The sequence below is a fragment of the Gallus gallus genome, chromosome 8, assembly GCF_016699485.2.
Source record: "Gallus gallus isolate bGalGal1 chromosome 8, bGalGal1.mat.broiler.GRCg7b, whole genome shotgun sequence".
Lineage (NCBI taxonomy): Eukaryota > Metazoa > Chordata > Aves > Galliformes > Phasianidae > Gallus > Gallus gallus.
In genome coordinates, this window is record NC_052539.1 from 4,321,801 (window position 1) to 4,344,315 (window position 22,515).

Here is a 22,515-nt window from a genome sequence, read left to right on the forward strand (position 1 = left end):
GACGTAACGCAGCGCCGCGCTTTACGGCTCTTCGCGGCCTCCGTGCCCCTGAGCTCCGCGGCGATGGCGACGTACGTGAGCGAGCTGGAGGCGGCCAAGAAGAGCCTGAGCGAGGCGCTGGGCGAGAACGTGAAGCAGTGAGCATCTCGCGGCACGGCCCCGCGCCTCGGCCTCGCCCGCGGCGCCGCCGCCGCCACAGCAGCGCTGCTCTGTCTCCCGCAGGTACTGGGCCAACCTGAAGCTCTGGTTCAAGCAGAAGATCAGCAAGGAGGAGTTCGACCTGGAGGCGCGGCGGCTGCTCACGCAGGACAACGGTAACGGAGCGGCCGCGGGGGGCCGTGCTGCGCTGCGGGGCCTCGTGTGGGCGGCCCGCCTCGCGCCGCTGGGCGCGGCCCTCCCCGTGTGGGGGGAGCGGCTGCCCGACAGCTCTGAGCGGTGATGTTCTGTGGTACCGTGGGACGCTTTGTAACCCGCTGGGCCTGGTTTGTGAAGCTCCAGGTGGTGCCTTTCTGGAGGCCAGGCGGCACCTCTGTGTTGTGGTAACCCGTCTGTGCCCTCATGGCATTGTAGAGTTGGAGGGGAGTCTTAAAGGCCGTCTGGGCCAACTCCCCGCACTGAACAATGACGCCTGCAGTTCCATCAGTGCTCAGAGCCCATCCGGCCTGACCTTGGCCGTCTGCATGGATGGGGCAGCCTGAGCCGCTGCCTCACTGCTCTTACAGCAGAAAACACCTTCCTTATATCCAATCCAAATCCCCCTTCTTTCAGTTTGAAACCATATCCCTTCGTCCTATCACAACAGGCCCTGCTAAAGAGCCTGTCCCCTTCCTTCTTACAGCCCCACTGTAGATACCAACAGGCTGCTCTCAGGTCTCCCCAGAGCCTTCCCCTCTTCATGCTGAGCAGCCCCAGCTCTCAGCCCCTCCTTGTGGGGATATGTTCCATCCCTTGGGTCATTTTTTTTTGCGGCCCTCCTCTGGACATGCTCCAACAGGTCCGTGTCTCTCCTGTACTGAGTACTGCACACTTAGTGCTGGCTCTCCCCGTTCCTTTATTTTAACATATTTTTTTAAAAAAGCAAACCTGAAGCCCTGCTGCCACAAGGTGCGTGGGAGGGAGGACAGCAAGGCCTCTTTGTTGCTGGCTGAGCGCACCTGACCTGCCATGCAGTGTGCTCTAGTGCACGATTGGTGCTTGGCACACTGAGAAGCAATCCAGCTTGCACCTGTGCAGTGTGGTATTCTTTCTAGTAGCAGGTTCTGGGTTATGTGAAGAGGAAAAACAAACACCCTCTTAAAAAACTTCATATGGAAGTTGTGACTTTGTAGCTAAGTGAATAATGAAAGCAGGGCTGTGAGGCGACACAGAGACCTACTTTGAGCCGGTGCTTGTGACCACCAATGTGTTCCTAATGAGCTGTTTGTCTTCATGCAGTCCACTCACACAACGACTTTCTCCTGGCCATCCTTACCCGATGCCAGATCTTGGTTTCTGCACCAGGTGAGTCCCAGATTTCATTAAAAGTAATCAGTAAAGCTTTGGCACGTGTTTGGGCTTTGTATGTGGCTGTTCTGTTTGCTGAGCCTTAATATTCCTGTTCCTTTTGCCACGCAGGCAGAAAGGTAGCCAGGTAGTTATCCAGATGATTTCAGTGAGACATGATTTTATGGGGGGGGGGGGAACACACCAAAAAAAGCTGCATTTGCTCTGTTAGAGGCTGATGTGCTGGGTTGCTGTTTGTGGTAAGTTACTCTGATTTCTAGGCTGGGTGTCTGTTGGGCTGTGAGTGCTGAGAAATGAAGTTAATGGGAGATGCTGCTTTGTGTTTGATCTGCTGTGCTTGCTGTTTCCTTTGTGTTCTGATCTGGGTGGTACCCTCTTTGTTCCCCTCTCTCTTGGGGATAACACCTCAGGGAGCTGGGTTTTCCTGACTGACCTTGAAATCAAGTATGTATCTGATAGGAAAGTGCTTACTGAATGCTTCCAGCCAACTCTTAATTGAGCTATGGTCAATTAGTCCAACCTTCTGCCCCTTTGATATTAAACCTTTTTAACTGCGTAAGCATTCTGAATGGCTCTTGTCAGGCTGGCAAGCTATTTTCTGTTTGATCTTCAAAATAACTGTCAATTTAGAGATCTGATGTGAAGAACAATTGAGTTGCAATTTAAGGTATGAAACTGCTGTGTGGTGAAGGAGAGAAGATTGTTGCAGTTGTGGTGAGCTAAGGTCTGAGAGAGCAGTCTTTCCTCTGTGGGAAGTACCCGAAGTAGCTGGGTCTGAGCTCACGAGGGGGGAGAACTGCTGGTTCTGTTCAGGGTCAGGAATATTTCAGTTTTATGTGAGGGTGAAGCAGTGTTTGCTCTGGCTGGCACTTGGTTGGCTTTTTCTGAGTGCTGGGCTGGTGGGAGTGTAGGTCATAACCCAAGGTCTTTGGTGGCAGTAGTGGCACTGCTGTGTGACTGAAGTTGGGGTTATTCATTCCTGCGTGCACTGCTGAGCTCGTATGTATGGAGTTCCACTTGTTACTTTATCCAGTCACAGTACTGTGCAGCATTTCTGCAGTTGTTTGGGCAGACTTTACTGACTTGAATAGCTCAGACTTGGCAGTCTGGGAAAAGCCATTACCTTTTCTCAGAGCTGTCTAGGTATGGGTTAAGCGTTGCACTGCTTTGTGCTGGGGCTGATGCTCCACAGCTGCCTTCCATGTGCTCATTATTTCCCACTTCAGCCTCTTAATTTCAAATCCTTGCAGGGACTCTCTTGTCCCACTGGAGCTTATGCTGTTTCAGAGCCCTTGAGAAACCTGTTTCTGTGGATCAACGGGGGTGTGTAACTGAGTGGTAGTTGACCACGCTTAGCACGTGGTGGCTATGCTTCCAGGCAGGCTCTTTCTGCAGATAGACACAAGCCAGCTTGAAAAAGCTCAGTTTGATCAAATGGAGTACTTGATGTTATGCCTGCATTCACTTTTCCCCTAGCTGCCAACCTGCCACCTGCTGGTTTTTGTCCCTTTGAGAATGGGAAGCTAACAGGGCACCTCCAGTGCTGTGCTTTGAGTAGAAGTTTGTTTCCAGAAACCATTCAGAGAACACCACTTGATACAAGTGTGCTTGAGGCACTTGGTGTGCCATCACAGATGCTGACGCGTGTACTTTCCACCTTCCTGTAAGTGGGACGAGAGGGAAATAAACACTTCTAAACCGTCAGCTTTTAAAAAGTAACTTCTATGGTTGGTGATAGTGGATTGTGGCATTTGGAATAGAGAACCTTGCAGGGGGTATTCCAAAGGGGAGACTGTAACGGCTGAAGGAGGCAAACAACCCAGCTGTTCCCAATGTTCTTTCTGATTAGTGGTTCCACCTGGGCTTACAGGTGCACAGTGGGCGAATGCGACCACTCGAATCAATGCTTACAACTTGCACCTTCTCACTTTACCGGTTGTGCAAGTTTCAAATCCCAGTTAAGGACATGTGGGACCTGGTGGTGGGGTGAGAGAGAGGCTCACGCTGCTTGGGTGGCGACAGTGACCAGGGTCTTTGATTCCTGCTCAGCTCCCACTGAGGTCACAGCAGGACCCTGAGGATCCTAAGGCTGATGTAAGTGATGTGAGAGACTGTAATCCTGTTTAGAGCCCTTCCTGACATTGCCTGGCCTTGCTGAGCTGCCTTGTTGGTTGATGGTTGAGTACAAGCGGTCAGGTTAGCGAGATTCCTTGAGTTAATGCATAGCTCACTTGAACTGTTACCTTGTTTCTTAGCTAAATGTTAACTAGGAAAAACTTAATTGCAAGCACTTGAGTTAGTGATATAAGGGTTTATTTAATAGTCATCTTGAGCCAACAAAGAGATGGCTTGGAGAATTAGAACTCTTGCAGGGATAGCAGGAGCTTTTATTATGTCAGGGTTTGCCCCAGGCTTTGCTTGATGGGTTGTCACTTGTGAGGGGTGGGCCTGCATTGTGTTCTGCTTCTCTCCAGGGAGTTGAAGAGGGAAGAGAAGGAAGAGAACGGGAGTGTGAGGTGTAACCAGAGGAGAGGTCATTGGAATGTAGTTGACTCAACCCCTGTCCTTGCAGGAGGATCTGAAAACAGACAAAACCCAGAAAACCATACTCTGACAATCAAACAGAGCAGGATGGGAAAAGGGGGATAGATGTTCTCCGTGCCTGCCTGCTGAGCCCTGTTGTGGCCTTCCTTGTCTCTGTCCTTTCCTCCTGTGCTGTGCTGCTGCAGTGCATTGGGAGTACCTGACTTACGCTGCCCTGCCTGGTGGTGTCACTGCAGAGACCTGGCAGCTTGTAAGGAGAGCTTGGCTAACTGCTGCTTATCTCTGAAGGCACATCAGCAGCCGGTGCTGCAGCTTGCTAGCATTGATTCTCCTACTATCAAGATTAAATAAAAGATGTGAACGTATCTGAAACTCGATGTTTGTGGCCAGGAAGGCATATGCTGCTTTTCTTAGAATACTGGAGGGAAATTTTGCTTTCTTCATCTAGTGCTAGTTAAGCTTGTTAATATGGAAACCTAGAAAAGGAGCCAGAAGAATTCTGCCTTAGACTCTTGATAATGGGAGATAGGAAACAGTGTTTTGCCTTTTTGTTTTTCTAAGCTAAGTTTCTAAGTGCACAGACTGTGATTATGTTGCATCTTTGGGACCTGTGTATGGGCAGGCTGTGGAGCAAGGAAAGATTGCAAGCACAGCGTCTGTCTGTAGCACAGCCAGCCCTCCCCTGCACAGCAGGGGCTCTGACCTGCTTACAGATCTCTCCTATGAAGACAGGCTGAGGGAGGTGGGCTTACTCAGCCTAGAGGAGAGAAGGTGCTGGGAAAACCTCATTGTGGCCCTCCAGTCCTTAATGGGAGTTTATAAATGTGAGGGAGAGTAACTTTTTGTATGGGCAGGTAGTGATAGGACGGGGGGGAATGGCTTGAAACTGGAAAGAGATTGAGAGTAGATGTCAGGGGGAAGTGTTTCATTCAGGGTGGTGAGGTGCTGGCACTGCTGTCAAGGGCTGTGGGTACCCCAGGCCATGGATGGGCCCTGGGCAGCCTGGGGGGGGATCTTTGGAGTCCCTTCCAACCCAAACCATTCTATGAATTCTAAGTTGGGTGGGGGTGTGACTTGTCTGTGAAGAGCAAGCAAAGCATCCTGTGAGAGCAGAAGCATCATCTCTGATGGATCCTAAAATGTAAGCTGTGAGATTTTGATGAAGGGAGAGAGTGGTCCTTGACATGATTGCCTGTGGTGTTTTCCCACCCTCCCCCTTGATAGGTCCTCTGCTGCGACGTTGCAGTAATGAATAGTGACGCCAGCTTTGATTTCTGGAGAGAATCTCTTTATTACTTTTTAGCTACCTACAGTTGGTGGTTGGATTTTCACAAGTTTTGTTGTAGAGTGTTGTTTTTCAGCTCACTGATAGGATATAGGTAAGCTTTAAAGGGGATGGTGTGCCATCTCTGTGTGTAGGTTGCTTCTAACCTCATCCTAACAGCTGACCTTTCATAAGCTTCATCTGAACACTGTTTAGGCTGATCCTTCAAGTCCCATTAGAGAGCACTGTGCTCTTGCTCCAGTGATGAGCATGTGAAGCTGCACGTAGCCAAGGAATTTAGCCTGCCATGTTCTCCATAACCAGGCCTATAGTTTGGGTGTGTGTGAGTTCCTGATAACAGCTAATTAAGCCCAGTCACAAGAGCCTGTGGTAAACGTGCAGGTTGCTGTGAGGCTGGGAGAGAAAGGGAACTGGCTGAGTTTGCTGTGGTCAGCAGACGTGCCTGCAGTTGGCCAGCTGTGTGGTGGCTGCTGTGCCTTCTCCTCTGCTTGGCGAGGGAATGGCATGTGATATCTTTGGTGTGGGTATGGCACTACCTGGCAGCAGCCCTCTGTGTTGGAGCTGAGTGGTCTGAGCTCCACCATAGGGCGTGCTCTGCTCACAGCTCGAGAGGAAAGGGTGCTGTTCTCTGTGCAGAGCCAAGGGAGTGCACTGCTGACTGAATGCATAGGCTGCTGCTGTAGCCACAAGAGGGCTGTCCAGGCTTTTGGTTGCAGGAAGCACTACATTTCTTTTTTTCTATCGGTGAGCATGGGGATGTCCGGTGCAAGGTTGTCTTATGCTGCAGCGTAGCCAAAGGAATAGCATGCAGACCCTGTGAACCTGTCTGTGGGAACCCAGCAAGGCTGTCCTTGCCAAGAGCTGTGTGATTTTTTTTTTTCTGGGGACGTGGTTTGACCTGCTTTGGCTTTTCCCATCAAAAAGCACGTGGTGGATTTCTGGGCCAAACTTATGTTATGTATTAGTGCAGCTCGCTCTTTCCTCAGCTGCTTGCCATCACCCTTCCACACGGGTGTTGTCCTGTTCCTGGACACACCAGCCTTTGCAGCCTCTCCTTTCCCTTTCAGCATAACGTGAACAGTCAGCCTTTACAAAGCTTGCTAGAGCTGATGGAGAGCTGTAAGGGCAGATAGAGAGACCAGATGGCTCTGTCCTGCTGGTTAGCATCTGTCTGGAGCTGGTCCACAGGGACATGCTGTCTTCCTGGTGGAACAAATGGTTTGTTCCTTCCTTGTGACTTTTCTTGGAGGCTGCCACCATTGGTTTTTGTTCTGTGAAGGTCATGAGTGCATCAGCCTGGCAAAAGCCAACAAAGGGGACGGCTGCTGGCCATGACTGTTGGGTTTGGGTTATGGTACAGCCAGGGGGTTAGGGTTTGTGAGGTGCAGGCCAGAGGTATGGGCTCTCCAAATGAGGGGTGGTTAACCAAAAGGAGCACAGCACAAGAAGTACTTCCTCTGGCTCGTGGCTCTTGGTCTGGAGTTGTGCCTTAAGTGGGGGCTAAGTATGAAGGGCTTTTCTGCGTGCGCAGCATCATCCTGGCCCTAAATCAGTGAAGCCTGTCAAACTTTATTTTCTTGCTATCTACAGAAGGTGCTGGATCTCTGCCTTGGCCAGGTGGCTCTGCAACCAAACCTGGAAAACCCAAAGGGAAGAAAAAGATTTCGTCAGTGCGGCAGAAGTTTGATGTAAGTGTCTGCAGCCAAATGGTCCCGGGTGACTGAAATTCTGTGGGGGTGAACTGCTGTGCACAGCATACTGCTCTCTCTGCCAAGAGAGATGGGGCCACGTCATGATGGTGATGTGTGTCACAGGAGCTGGGAGTTGCTGCTGCTTGTATTTCAGGAACTAACAGAGAATAGCTCTATGGTCCCTGCAGTAACTCTTAGGTACATCTTTCGCGTGCTCGTTCATCTTCCATGTTCTCTGTAATATCATCTTCACACATCTGTTAAACTCTTGAAGAAACAGTGAGTTCGTAGTTACTCTCAAGCAGAATTGCTTCTTTGTTTGCTCCAGCCTGCAGGATTCCTTACGGTCTGAGCAGTTTGGAGAAAGACATTCTTAAGCAGGATGTTTTTAGGTGTAATTGCAAAGCATTTTCAGTTCTGAAACAAGGATACCGCCTTCTGTAGGTGACAGAAATGCACGAGATCTAGTCTGCTTTGCAGCAAGGGCTCTGTCTATTGACTTGACGCTGTCATGTATCTGTTCTGGAGTTTTCTGTGCTGCCAGATCAGTGTGCCTGGTCTGAAGGAGGACCAGGATGGGGCACTGTGTCTTGTGGGTGGGATTTCATAGGTCTGTTGGAACAGAATTAAGTTTGCTGAAAGGGAGAGTGTCTGTGAGGTGGCTTTGTCAAGTGTCCGACCACATGTCGATCCAGTTTATCTCTCTGATAAGGCAGAAAACTAACCAAGCAAAAAACCCCAAACCAACCAAATAAAAACTCCCAGGTTTTTCTTGCTGACTTACTCAGTCGGATCAGCGTTCCTTGTGGTTGGATGGGTGCCAAAGTCAGTGCAAAGGAAGAAAAGGAAGGCATGTAGCTGTGTGCAGGGGGGGCAGGTGGGTGTGGGAGGCCTCTCTCCACTGTGAGAAGTTAGCTTGGCTCACCCAAAGTGCATACCATACCTCTAGGTGCAATATTTGGGCTTTATGTGCATCCTTTAGAGACCAGTGTTTCAGAGGGCTGTGAGTCCAGCTGAAGGCTCATTGTATTTAGAAGCTGTGAAAATGTTTTGCATTTTTCATAGCTGTGGCCTGAATGGAGATGGCAATCCATGTTATCTTTCCTTTTCAAACTTCACTCTGGCTTTTCAGTAGCAAGTGGAGGACAGTCCACTTGTGCAAGCTGTGGTATAGTGGAAGTCCTGGAATTTGTTTTGCTTGAACACCCCTATGTTACACCACGATTTTACTGCACATTTATGCAAGGACACCAGTGTTACTAGAATGTCTTATAGCAAATATTACATAAAGTGTATCTTAAGAGGCTCGTCTTATTAGTGGACTGCTCCAGTAGTGTGAACGTAAGAGTAAGTGCCTTGATGTTTCCTGATGTTTCTCACTGGTCAGAGTAACTGTGTGAATGACCACAGATTAATTCCAGTTGGTTTCTGGTTTCCCACAATACATTCCTCTTAAAAATGCTTACACTTGGAAGGTTGCTTATTTTCATTTTTCCCTTTCACACTGAATGCTTTCCTGTAATGAAAGCTTAAGTCCTCCAAATTACTGTGAGAGAACCCTACTTTTGCAGTGCTGGTGGGTGGATTGGTTTTTCACTCTGACTTAAATGCCACACTGTCCTTTGAATAAAGAAGGCCCCTTTTCCTCTCCTGAAACCAAGATGTGAGAAATCCACTTTGCTGCATATTCATTGTTTATATGTCAAGCATGCCCTTGTCGTGATCCCTCACCAGAGCCTCATGGCAATGTTTATTCCGTGGCCACTGGTTTATGTCCTGGAGAGCTGAGGGGTAGGTGTCCTGAGAGTGCTTGGTGAGCCACCATTGTGGTGTTCCCTTGTGGCTTGGGGATGGGCCAAGCACATGTCTGGGCTCAGAGATCAGTTCCTCTCTACCTTTTTCCTCCTCTGCTCGGGGGCTGAGTGCCAAGGAACCACCACAAAGCGTGGCCTGGGAACAGCATGGGAGCTCATGGATTGGGAGGCGTGCTTCCTTCTGGTGTGAATTCAAGTTCTCTGATATTTTGTCCCTAAATAACTGACTCAGTTCTGAAATAATCTTATCAGCTATAACCTTCTCAGAAACTGAACAGTTACCCAGCTCTGCTTAGGGTGTTGGAAGTGCATGGCAAGGTTAGAGTACAAAATCTGGAACTGAAATGTGGTGAAGCTGTTGTATGTAAATCCTTATTCTTTTAAGATGTGTAAGAATCACTTAATCACATAAGCTTAGGATCACTGTGTTGATTCTCGGTAGGAAACTGTACGGTTGGTAGACAATAGGGTATATTTTTAGCTAATATCAAAGGGCTTCTGCACAAGAAATGACTAAGTAGATGAGAACTCTGCAACATAGAAAGAAGTGACTGAAAAATGTGAAAGTCCAGTAAAGTCATCACTGTCCTGTGCAGTGCGAACAGAGGTAAGAGGGACAGTGACTGGCTGCACTGGAGACTCGCAGGAAAATGAAATGAGTCAAGCAGGTGGGCAGTACAGAGTAAATGTAGAATTTCTTGCTGCAGAATGTGGTGGATACCTGAGGTATTGGTAGTGCAGAGTGCTGCAGAATAGGCTCGTGGGCAGTTAAGTGGAAGGACACCAAACCTAGCTCAGAAATTTCACTGAGTTCAGATGAGTATTCTGGGGGCAGGTGGGAGTACCGCTCCCTTTGTCCTGCTGCCGTATGTTCTGTAGCTGTTTGTGCTCCGGTTTGAGAAGTGATTTTTGACGAGGTGAAGTGAAGCCTGACCAAATAAGCATCATCTTATGCTCTGATATTGCGTTGATCACAGCACCGGTTCCAGCCTCAGAACCCGTTGTCTGGAGCCCAGCAGTTTGTGGCTAAAGATCCTCAGGAGGAAGATGACTTGAAGCTGTGCTCCCATACCATGATGCTTCCTACGCGTGGCCAGCTAGAAGGAAGGATGATCGTAACTGCGTATGAGCATGGGCTGGACAACGTCACAGAGGATGCGGTGACAGCCGTGGTTTATGCTGTGGAGGTGAGACTGGGCTGTGCAGCCCTGGTGTTCCTGTTACGCCAGCAGCAGAAGTCTCTGTGTGCAGTATGGGGCAGTGTCCCTCACTGGAGGGGGGGGGTCGTGCTGCTTTGATGGCCCAGCTGCCTCAGGAGGAGTAAGATTGGAATCAGAGGGGTTTGGGCCAACAGACATGGTAATGTACTGGACTTGTGCTTGTGAGGGTTAATCATGAAGAGCTCTAGGTACGCATGAGTAGCTAGTTTGGAAAATGCTGTTCCCATCATTGAAAAGCAGCAACAGAATGGCACTTTCTCAAGGAGTTTGATTTAAAATAAGCATGTTACACGTGAAGGTATCTGGTGTGGAAGTAGCAGCATCAGACAGTGCTTGCATGAACTGTCTGCTGGAGCTGCTGGCTGGCAGTAGTGTTGTCAGACGTCTGCCAGTCAGGCCCACGTGGTGCAGCTGTTACACAGCTCTCTGGGGATAGCTTCCCCAAGCTGTGGTGTGGATAACAACTTCAATTCCCTGTCTGGGAGTGAGGTCAAAGTAGGAAGCGGTTCCAGACAGCTGTTTCTCCAGCAGCTTCCAGACACCTCAACAGCCTGAAAAATGTGTGGCTTTTTCATTGTAGTTTTAGAGCCAGTATTTCAGTATGAGCACAACATTTAGTGCAAACTATAAGGTCTCAACTCTTGAAAGGGATCGGGCTGGGAATTTCCTAGCATTTAAGAAACCTCTGTGTGACATTTGAAGTAGCACATCGTGTATTAGCCTGCAAACTGCTTTAAAATGCAGAGCCACGTTCTTTGTGTCCGACTCGTATCAGGTGGTTAAGTGAAAACGTTCTGCCTGCCCACGTGTTGTCTTCAGGTCCTCGTGGTTATGGCAGAACGTGGTCTTGTCAGTCGGTGATGCAATTCTCTGAGCTGTAGTTTGGTAGGCTGAGTTAATCAGTGTGCTTAACAAGAATGTTCTTCATTCCAGAACCATCTTAAGGACATTCTGACATCTGTAATATCCAGACGAAAAGCCTATCGGCTGAGAGATGGCCACTTCAAATACGCCTTTGGGAGCAATGTTAATCCTCAGCCTTATCTGAAAAACAGTGTCGTTGCTTACAACAATTTGATTGAGTGGTAAGGAGCTTTTAGCACACTGTTAGTTTCAAATGCAATTTGCTAGTCCTGATGTTACTCTGTCCTTCGGTTTTAATTCTCACTTAGTGGGATCTGTTAATGGTGTTCAGCTTTCATGCACAGTGAAAGCAGCAGGGTGCTGTATGCTGAACAGGGAGGAAGGATGTGGGGATTTTTCAGCAGCAGAGTTCAGGACAATGTTAAGTCTCTCTCCCTTGCTACCTTATCAGTTTATCAAGGTGACCCCTGGCCCTCTGAATGTTAGTAGTTATTGCTTGGAGCAAGTGACATGGGAGTTCTGGTCTCAGGGAAGAGGCCCCTGGGCAGAGGAGCAGTACTGTTGCTTACAGCAATTTAATTGAGTGGTAAGGAGCTTTCAGCACGCTGTTAATTTCAAATGTAATTTGCTAGTCCTGAAGTTACTCAGTTCAGTTTTTCTTCTGACTGAGTGGAATCTGCTAACTGTTTAGCTTTCACACACTATGAAAGCAGCAGGGCAGAGCTTTGGGTACTGCTGTTGTGCCATAAGGCTGAGATGCAGGTAAGGACCTCTGAGGTGCTGCAGTCTGTCATTTCTTGTGTCCGCATGTATTAATGGTTTCCCTGTGGGTCTTTTGACTTGCAGAGCTTCAAGCTTGTCTGGTTTTGCAGAGTCTCAGTGTCAAACAGCATATGCTCTGTGTCAGGCAGTGTGTGTGTATGGTGAGGCAGTTGTTTGTCCATGACAGAGCTTCTAGCATTTGACAGGAGGTCGTGGGTGTTTTAAGGTTTGGTTATGGTACCACAAGTGGAATCCATTCCAAACAACTCTGCCTAACAGCTAATGTCTCTCAATTGAGTGAATTGAATGTTGTGGGTGCATTAATTTTTTTAGGGTGGGTGGAAACTATTGGTTGCGAATAACAAAGGTTACCAACTCACATTAAAGTACAAAACAGGTCTGAGGCGTGCTGAAGATCAGCTTTCATTGTTTTTATTAAACTGAAATTTGGTAGAGGTTTTAATTAGAGCTGATAGAATTTCATATACACAAAGGCTATATTAACAAATACAGAAAAGCAAACCCTGGGGCTGAGCCCCTGCTGTGTTACTACCAAAGCTACTGCTGCTTTCATGACTGGAAGGTTTTACTGCTTGCTGTCTGCAGCCCTCCAACGTGTGTGACACCTTCTGCTGGTCAGACTGTAGCCCCTCAGCCCCCACCTGATGATGCGGAGCAGCAGGCAGCGCTACTGCTGGCGTGCTCTGGAGACACTTTGCCAGCATCCCTCCCTCCAGTGAACATGTATGACCTTTTTGAGGCGTTACAGGTAAGCTCTTTGCATCACGCTGTTGTGACTCAGGGCGGTGCTGTCCTGAGTATCAGCTACCACTCTTGGGTTTGGTTTATGTGCACAGAGAGGGGTTTGATTTCATCTTCCCACAGTCAGTTTCCTTCTTTCCCTCTCAAACTTAGTTATTTGGCTTTGACTTGCTCCCACTATTAGGGGACAGGTAACACGGTCAACTCATGGTTTAATGCCTGTTCTGTCCCCCTTGATCAGAGAGTTGATAAGGAAATCCCTCTCTCTGCATAAGAACGCTTCCTCTTTTGACAGCAGTGCAGCAGTGACCTGCCTGGCATGCCTGTTTTTGCTCTATGTTCCACATGGGTGTTTAGAAGAACACTTTATCGTGGCGTGTGGGCTGTTGCAGTGGGTTACCTGTGACTGCCTCAGCCCTGGGGAGGCTTCTGAGGCCCTGTGGGTGAATTTTCCTCTGGAGATGCCTGTCTGTGGGTCCCCCTCTGGCAGCGCTGAGGCCCAGCAGCATTTGAATGCTGGAGCTACCTGTGAGAAAGTCCACCCCCCTCTTCTCCCACCTTGTTCTTGACTGCTGTGAGCAGGCCTTGTGGTTTTTTTATCTCAAGGCTGTAGAGGCAGAATTTTAAGAACTGCAATTGAGCATTTGGGCTGTGTGTTAAGTCAAGTAGAACTGTATTCTTGGAACAAATGAAGATTTCTGTACCCTGCTACACCATTTCAAAGTGGTGTAACAGACCTGTTCTGTGCTGGGAGGTCACAGCTCCCCTTGTGTGTGACAGCCTGTGTTCCTGCTCTGCAGGGCTGGCTCTGATCATCCTGCAGGTTCTTCCATGGGCAGTGTGGGGAAATGAGCATGAAAGCGTGAAACTTTTTCTCACTTGCCTCTAGGTACACAAGGAAGTTATTCCTGCACACACCGTCTACGCCCTCAACATTGAGAGAATTGTCATGAAACTCTGGCATCCAAACCATGAGGAGCTGCAGCAGGATAAGATCCACCGCCAGCATCTGGCAGCAAAGGAGGGCCTTCTACTCTGCTAGAGCCTGGCAGCTGTGTCAGGCCTATCGCTGCTGTGCTATTCCTTGGACTTGATGCTGGGATGCTGCTTAAAATCCCGTGTCTATGCTTCAAGGAAGACGTAAGTTAGGAGTCAGCTTTTCCTATGGAAATACTACTGAGGTAATGTAAGTGGTACACTTTCTCTGCTTCCCAAGAGTCATGTGCCATGGAGTGCTTGCAGCAATCCCACTTAATTGGAAAGGAGGAATGAGATTTGTTTGCAAAGACTTTTTTTTTAATGAAAAATAAATGTGAGGGTGTAAAGAGTTGGTTCTAAATAGCGTGTGTGTGTATTTGTGAACGTGATAACTGTCTCCTTGCCACTCCCCTGAGGTAGTTTCCCTTTGGAATTCAGCCTGCATGAGCCTTGTCCAGCTTCTCTTGCAGTTGCTGGGATCCTTTCCATTCATTTAAGTGGAAACAGTGGCTGTTAGGACATGAAGATGAACAGTTGTATAAACTGACACGTTGGGGGAACTTTGGATTAGAAGATGAGAAAACAAGGTAAAAAGGGGACATGTTTTCTAGCCTGTCTTCTGAACTATTTTGCATCAGAAAATATGAAAGATGAGCACCGGCTGTCCTGGGATCTCTCACCAGTTACTAAATAAGCAGTAAATAGGGTTCCTGGGTAGTCTTTTCCCATCAGCTGAGTCTGTGCCTAATCCCTGTTTTTAGGGTAGTTGTGTTCAAACATCTCAGGAGCTGTCTAGACTTAGGGCAAGAAGCAGCCTCTGTGCCTGTCAGTACAGCTAAGGATTCAGACATCCCAGCGAGCAGCTTCACCATCCCTGAGATGGGATAGCAAATTCAAGGGTAATTTTGCAGGGAGCCATTCAGGTCAGGCTGTATAAAGGGGTGGACTCTGCATGTGGTGTTTCAGGTGTATTACTGTCTCCTGTGTCATCTCTGTGCTCTTCAGGTGCCAAAGAGAATAAGCTTATGAGGGCATATTGAGCATTCTCATGATAGAAGTTAATTCACTGTGTTTTTAACCATACCTATACCTGTATCTGCTGAAAGGTGACTTGGTTCTTTGTTCTTGTTGTGCTATCCAGATAGTGGAATTAGGAACAGCTTCCTCGGGGAGAAAATGGAAGAGGGAACTTAGGGATCCTCTCCGTCCTGCTTTTCCTTTGGAAAGTATTTGAAAGAGAACTGTAATCTTTTCCCTTTCCCATGCGGTTTCCTTTGCTGCTGCACCCTTGAGAACTGAGGAGAGTGTATCCCTCATGTTTTACTTAGTTATCTGCCCATAACTTCATTTCATGAACTATGTGACTGTGCTTGTGTTAGACCAGAGTTGTAGCAGGGAGCTGTGCAGGTGGTTCTCCTGCATCCTCTTGAGGGATGTGCACTGCAAGAGGCAGTGTCTGCACAGACATCAGCAGCTCCCATCCTGTTAGAAGACCACTTCAGCATCATGGAGAAGCTGGAAGAGGCTACAGTGGAGAACTCAGTAGGGCCTGGCAGAATGGGGGCAGCTCTACACTTGGTCAGTTGTATTTACTGAGGTAGGGCAGTGTGGGGCTGAGCAAGAGGGTAGTGGAAGGGAGGAGAATGAAGACTTGTTTTGGTCCCCTACTTTCTGCTGCTGTTTTTTATATATTTGAGGGCTCAATCTGAACTGTTGGTATGCTTTTCTTAAAAGTTTACCCCAGTGACTTTTACATTATAGATCTTAAAAGCAACACTGAACCTATACAGCTGTATATGGTGAGCTCTAGCTACCTAAGTATGGACTCTGGAGTGTGGGAGGGGGATTTCCCATGTAATTGTTGTTTCTGGTGTAAAATGAAAGCTTTGAGTTTGTTTGCTAGAAACTTTGTGGCAGCTGTGAGGATTTCAGGTCTGAAGAGAGCACGGAGCCTCTGAGAGCATCACAAGTGAGTTCCAAAACACAGTATGTGGCACAGCAGAAGTGCTGCTCTCTTTTGTTTGTATGTGCTAGAAGGAAGGCAGACAGAGCCTCTCGTTCTGAAGAGCTGAGTCATCAGTTCCACACTACAGAAAGCAGGTTAACTGGGACACCTGCTGCATAAAAAAAGCTTGAATAAGGAAATTGTCAGCCCTATTTCGTAGATTGGGAGGCTTGTGCCCCAAGACCCATGTCCCTCTAAGGAGGCTGAGCTTGACCTGAGCTCTTCCTAATGGATGTTATTCTAAAAACTTACAATGGAGGCTTTCAGTTATCTTTGGCAATTTGTCCTGTTTGCCAGTCATCTTCACTGCTGAAGGCTTTTTCCACACTCCTGCACCTTTCTTTGCATCAGGAGTCCCTTACTGTAGCATAGGCTAGAGCTTCTTATCATACTCACCCTAGAGTTTTCCTTTAATCTAAGGGGGGAAAAAAATCACTGTGAATGGCCAGGAGCCCCAAACTGGGGTTGCTGAAATGCTCTCCTTCAGGGACAGGGAAGCTGGGTTGAATTAGGTAAATGCACCCATCCTGTCTGAGAAGGCCAGTATTTACCAAACCTTGAGGCAAACACAGTCTGAAGGGAATGTTGTTTACTTGGTAGTCCCTGCCTTATTTGCACAGCTGCAAAAAGTTTCCAAGAAACACACATCAGGGCCCAGACACTTGTGTCTCCCTTGAATGATGGTAAGGAGATCTTAGAGAGCAGTGCTAGCTGGTCTCCTTCAAGACTTTGCATCTCTTGAGGAGTTGTGTGATGTGTTGTATGCATCCCTCACATGCTCCAGGTGAGGCTGTGTGTCAGGGACAAGCTGCAGGTTTCTGAGTTGAGCACAGGCTGCTCACCACCCCTGAGCGGCCTCTGTAACCTACCTGCAGTCCTGGGACTGAGTTTGGTTGTAGCCAAAGGTCCTAACCAGATGATGTTTCCTTTTTTCCTGGTTCACAACAGGCTGAAGTAGAGTTTTAACTGGGTGAATCTAGCTGTAAGCATAACCTTTTCACTGAGAAATGCTTCATGCAAGTGAAGTTCTCTTTTACGGTATTTTTGATTAATTTATTGCTGGGAAATGAATTAGTGTCTCTAGATAGCATCTGGCTGATGGGGTTTTCACACTCCTAGAATCTCCTGAGCAGGAGGATGCTCGTTTGAAGTCTCAGAGGCCTGTACTTGTTCTAGCTGAGGGCTGTGTAAGTTAAAAGGGTTATGTGTTTGGGCAGTACAAGCTGCCCCTGGCTCTCTTGTTGAAGCACTGGTCTTCCTCTAACAGCGGGGGTACAGCATGTGGAAAGAATTGGGAAGCATTGCCCTATGTTGCCTTCCCTTTGCTGCTGGCTGGCCAGGATGGTGCTCGAGGGCTCACCTGGCCCCCTCTGGACTGGTGTTTGAGTGGTGCTGCAGGCATCATCACTGAAGAGGACAAGCATCAGCTCAGTGACTGCCTTGACTGCTGTACATTATAAAAGGGCTAGCTATTATTAAAGCATTGTTTCCATTTGAATTTCTGAAACCAGTTTCCTGTCGGTGGGTTTTTCTATGTCTTTGTTGCATTTAAAAGTGCTCGGAATCAGATATCTGTTTCTGTGCAATGACACGCCACTTCTGAAACTCCACTTTGATAAGCAGAAAGAGAAGGGGAGCTGGGGCCACCTTTGCCTATAAGAAGGGCTGCTGGTTGTGCCATGGAGCAAGCCATAACCTTTTTAAGCCCTATGGTGACCTTCAGCCCTTCCTCTAGAGTGCTGCAGCTGTGTTCCTATCCAAGTATGAGCTGTGGCCCCTTTTCCTCACTCTTCCTTATGCCTCCTGCCATGTGTCATGCAGTAAAGTGCTGATACATCCTACGTGCTGGCTTGGCCCTGTCTCAGGAGTTGTCCCATTGTCTGCCAGAGTTGTCACCCTGCTGCAGCTGCTGGCAAGCCCTCAAGCAGGCTTATCTACCATTTGTCTGCTGGACAACAGCAGTCTCCTAGGGCACTTGATGTCTATCTCAGGTCTTCCAGCCAAGGTTTGGCAAAGCCAGCAGGGAGTAGGTGTTGCTACCTACTTCTCAGATATTTGTACTTTGTTATAAAATGTGTGAAATGCTGATGGTAGCAGGTACTGTTGTGTTGCTTTAGGGAAAAGCAACATTTCAGACGTTTTCCACTGACACTTTCATTTCTTATTAGAAATGCTATTTTCCCACCAGAAAGAAATCACAAGGCAGATCAGCCTGCTTTGTATTTATCTCTGCCCTCACTTTCTCCAAAATACTCACCAGAAGATTGTTTCAAATTGTCATATTTGTTTGTTTTTAAAGCCTGGAACAGATTAAGTATTGGTTTCAGACTAATGCTCACCCACCAGCTTTCTCTCCCTCCTCATCCACTTGCAACTTACAGGGTTGATGTTTAGATATAACAGTATTCTGGGCTTTAGTAGGCTTTCATAGAATCACAGAATGGTTTGGGTTGAAAGGGATCTTAAATGCTCACCCAGTTCCAACCCCTTGCCCTGAGCTGGCTGCCCCCCACCAGATGGGGCTGCTCAGGGCCCCATCCAACCTGGACTTGGGCACCTGCAGCTCCTCTGGACTGCCTCTAGTATTCTCTTACGTTGCAGCTGTGTGCTTCCCTCCTGTGGCTGTGCTTCCTTGGCTACTGTTTACTAGCTGGCTGTGTTCCTGCCCTACAGCAGGGCTGTGCCCCATGGAGTAGCAAGGCACCTGGCAGAGGGGGCATGGCTCCCTTCCCTGGCCCACATTGGCAGGGAAAGGAGGTGGCCACTGCCTGTCCTCACACCCCCACTCACGGGTGAGCAGAGCATCCTGGAGCTGTTCACACAGCAGCTGCATTATTCCTTTGCTTCACATTTCTCAGTTTCACTCCCGCCTCCTGCAAAGGCAGCACTGCTGACGCACTCAAGTACAGTTTGTGCTGCACCCGAGTGCAGGCATCTTGTTTCCAAAACAGCTGGTGTGGTCCTGCCATCTTCAGCATCCCTGTTCCCAAAGGAAAACAGCAAAGCACCAGGGAGGCAGAAGGAATTGAATGAGTAGGTGACAATATTGTATTCCCCTTCACCTGGGTGCAGAGGTGGGGTTGTACTGTGTGAGGTGCTGCAGGTTCCTAATACTGTGTTCCTGGAGCTGCCATGAAAAACACAGCCTAGGGAGCTACAGGTATGGGCTGTCAGTTTTGAAACTGAGATCTCAGCTAAGTCATGGCATGGCAGATGCTGGGTTGGAGGGGGCAGTGTGGAGGAAGTTGCCACTCACCCTGGGCTGTGCCAGCCTGGCTGAGAACATGCCCATATCTCCAGCCTTGTGCTGCACCCTCTGCCTTGCATATTACTGCTGGTTTCAGGGGCTCTGGCCTCTTCTCTCTCCACTTGGGCAATGATGGGGACAATTTGCATTACTGGAGTCTTCAGCATGCCCACGGGTGGAAAAAAACAGAAAAGACAAACACCTTTGTGTAGGCATGAGTATACACACACACAGAGCGCCCTTCCAGCTGCTGTGGTCACTGCTGGCTGTAGCAAATGGCCACTGTGCCCTGCACTGCTGCAGGCACTGTGTTCTGTGGGCTGTTGCTCAGCCCAGGGGGGCAGTGCCAGCCTCCCAGAGCTTGATGGATGCATTCATACCTTGGAGTTGGAAGAGGCCAAGAAGATGGTATGCCACATACAGAACGCCATCCTCCACTGAGATACTCAAGGGATGAGCTGGTCCCTGAAGAGCCAATTGCCGTAAAACAAGCATCAACAGCCAAATCCTATATTAAAAAAAAAAAAAAGCAAAGCAAATGAAGGCTGCAGATCCAGCCTGCTAGCAATGGGAGGTGAGCGAGGGGACCCCAAGGAGTGCCGCCGCTCCAGGCACCCCGGGCATCAGAACCTCACGTGAGACATCAAAGCGCCTGAGGTAGCACACGATGCAAATGAGCAATACCTCAGAGCTGGTGCTTAACCACAGCCGTGCTTCTGTGTGTGTGCTGTGGAATAACACGACGTTTCCCTTTTCTGAAGCTCCCCGTGTGAGCCCATGCCTTCTCCCGCAGCGCTCTGCAGGGCTGGATTCAGGCTCGGCCTCAGCTGAGCTCTGCAGGGCTGCGAGCCGTGCCCGCCCGCCTTGGGGCCCACCCAGCACTGCAGGCACCTCCAGATCAGCCCTGAGGTATGAGGGGCATCACCGTGACGGGCTGAGAGCTCTGGAGAGCCACGGGCAGAGCATGGCTCCAGGGATGCCTCTGCTGGCATTACAACAAGGCTGTGCTCCTGGGAGCCCCACGCCTCTGCCCCTTGCAGGCTCAGAAATGGACTGTTATCACCACTTCTGCTCCTATTAAATGAGAGTATGATAAAAAAACAACCAAAAGCGTGGTCTTACTTCATAGATCCTGCAGCCACTGGAGACCTCTTGTGTACTGCCTGCTCTCCTTTTATGCTTGTTTGTTATTCTGTTAATAAGCCTGGGCAAAGCTCCAAGATTATTACTCATGGAATCCTTCCTGGCCTTTGCTGGCTCATTCCTTGATGGTTTCCGACAATGACAACTGTAAAGGAAAAAATAACAAAACAGCGGATCCCCCTCAGCGCCTGCACTGCAGCAGACAGCTGTGGGGCAGGAACGAGCCCTGCCATCACGGCGTTTTCTCAAAACAACCATCCAGGCCCGCCAGACATGTGGCCTCAGCCTCATGCTGCCCTCTGCGTCAGGCTGAAGTTGGGGACCAGGCTGACCTCTCGCCCCGGCACTGAGGGCACTGTGGGAGCATTTCCTGCCGGGTCTGAGGCACGGAGCTGCAGCTGCTTTCAAAACTGAAACCAGGGAGGGAAGAAGCCCTAAGGATCCCTTTCGGATAGCAGAGGATGGAGGCACGTCTAAGGCGTATCAGGGCCTGGTAGCAATGCCACCTGCCTTGGGCTGCTGAAGCAGGTGCATGCCATACTCTGGCTCATTTACAGCCTGGAGAAATGGAGCTGTGAGTTGGGGCTGCTGCGTGAGGCTCCGCATCCCCACGTGCTGCCCCAGTCCCTGCAGAAATCCCCCCAAGCCTCCCCCTGACTCCATGGTGGCTGTGTGGGGCCGGGAGGCAGCAGCTAAGGCTGCTGCTGTGGTGCACTCCATCGGGGGAATTCCTCAGCAGTTTAGCCGCATCTTTGCACTGTCCCTATCTGTGGTTTTTCTGCTCATTTCAGACATGAGTTTTCTATTTTTGAAGCACCTCATCTCACATCCAATTCTCTCCTGGGATCAGTAGCCTGAAGCTCAGCGCTTCATGTCCCTGCTGTGCTCTACTCCTACCTGGCTCAGAGCTTACCCAGGGAGCAGGTCTGGGGTCTTGCTGGGCACGAGTGCTGCTTTTCCATGTGCTGGTCCCAGGGAGGAGTTGGTGGTGTCTGGGTAAATGAGATCTCTATCTTCACATACATCTTCCTGTAGATTTTATGAGAGCTCTTTGTTTCAGACTCATCTTGGTGAGTCAGAGCACCAGGGGGCAGAGACCCGAGGCAGGACACAGCAGGACGAGGACACAGACAGCCTCCACCCACATGCAGGGTGGGAATCACTCCCCCCAAAGGCTGATGAAGGTGTGATATGGCCATCAGCCAGATGAGTGGGGGAGGTCATCTTTCCCAGTCTCAGCCACTGGGGTTGCAGGCGTAGAGTTGGCAGCAATGGCAGGGCTGGGGACGTCATGGGCGGGGGCATACCCCAGTGCTGGCACAGACCTGCAGAAGGCAGGTTAGTGGTGAGAACTGCTTGAACCCACAACACCATCTCACACCCCATGCTGTGCGTTACAGATACTGTGCCTGCAGATTTCCTTAAAAAAAATAATAATAAAGTATATTACTAACCCTTTGCCCAAAGACAGCTGCACAGATGAGATGTGCTTTGCAGTGGGGCAGTAGAATCTTGGTGAAGGGCTAAAAAAAACCCAAAACTCACATGTGAGCCTGACAAGAAGCAATATTGCAACGCAGTAGCATGGCATGGTCTGGAGTCCCTCACCCCTGCAAAGGACCTTTCAAAACATCCAAACTGTTACCCTTTGTTTGGGAACACAGTACTGCTTTCAGGAACATGGGGACTGTGAGGGAAGGAGCCTTTACCTCAGCTGCACCTGGAGCACCTTGGCTGCCATCCATGAGGGTGGCTGCAGCTGGCCTTGTCAAGTTGTGCATGATAGAGCCATCACCATCCCATTGCTGCTGCTTCCCATGGTCATTTCCTGTAGTTTATCCTCTCTTGGACCGTGCATGCAGTAAATGAGAGCACTAGTCTCAGAGAAAGTCAAGATCCAGTAACTCAAGGGAATTCCTAATGCAAGAACCCACAGGAAAGCCAAGACAAACAAACTCATTTCTCTTGGAGCCAGTACCAACTGGGGCATGTGACTTGGTGCTGAGTAACCAGAAGCGTTAGCACCAGAGAGCAACGCTGCTCTCCTGGGAGCTTACATGATTCCTTGCTGCAGCAGAGCTGGCTTCCCAAACAGCAAATGCCTCTAGCAGCTTCCACATGCCTGCAAGTCTGAAAGCCAACCTCATCACTTCGCTGCCTCCCACGTGGCCAGATCACATCTCCGCATCAGAATCTAGCTGAGGATGGGATCCTGATCTTTAGCAGCCTAGGGCTGGTTTTGAGACTGGGAAAAGATACAGGCAGCCTGCCTGCCCTCCGTGGCCAGGGCTTCCCAAAGGTGGGTGACGCGATAAGGAACGACCAAGTTTGCTTGAACTGCTCATTCTCTGGATAAAATGGCAGCTGGAGGAGTGCCAAGAGGTGTCATGGCTCTCGAGATTTTGGGGGAGTTCTAGCACCCAGGTTTGGCCCTTGGCCAGGGACCGTTGTGTGACTCAGGCTGCCGGTTGGCCATGCAGCTGCCTGCAGACACGCACTGCACCTGAACGTTTCCAGCCAACACCGGCAATTCTGTTTCTTCCAACCTATATTCTGCACAAGTCATAGTGGTATTGATGATATCACTGGCTGGAGAGACATGACTGCGCCCTCCCAGCACTACGCAGATGACTCCGCTGCATTATCAGCTGAACTTCTCTGGGATTTTTTAAAATATTTTTTTTCAGCCACCAATTA

At 49.2% G+C, this 22,515-nt stretch overlaps 2 protein-coding genes across 3 annotated transcripts in view; one reads left to right on the forward strand and one right to left on the reverse strand.

The window, feature by feature from the left end:
- Positions 1-50: 50 nt before the first annotated feature.
- Positions 51-13,784, forward strand: TADA1 (transcriptional adaptor 1). Its single transcript, NM_001197036.2, has 8 exons — positions 51-137; positions 223-314; positions 1,435-1,500; positions 6,923-7,020; positions 9,815-10,024; positions 10,991-11,142; positions 12,290-12,452; positions 13,335-13,784. Exons 1-8 carry the CDS (start codon positions 64-66, stop codon positions 13,485-13,487), a joined length of 1,008 nt encoding a protein of 335 aa, NP_001183965.1. The 5' UTR covers positions 51-63; the 3' UTR covers positions 13,488-13,784.
- A 3,176-nt stretch (positions 13,785-16,960) lies between these two features.
- FASLG (Fas ligand (TNF superfamily, member 6)) overlaps positions 16,961-22,515 on the reverse strand; it is a 131,406-nt gene continuing 125,851 nt past the window's right edge. For both annotated transcript variants that reach the window (XR_005861825.2, XR_005861824.2), the window contains 4 exons: positions 20,732-21,143; positions 19,798-19,963; positions 19,056-19,183; positions 16,961-18,833 (listed from right to left, as the gene is read on the reverse strand). The gene's annotated coding sequence lies outside the window, so the exon portion shown is untranslated. The remainder of the gene's footprint in view (positions 18,834-19,055; positions 19,184-19,797; positions 19,964-20,731; positions 21,144-22,515) is intronic.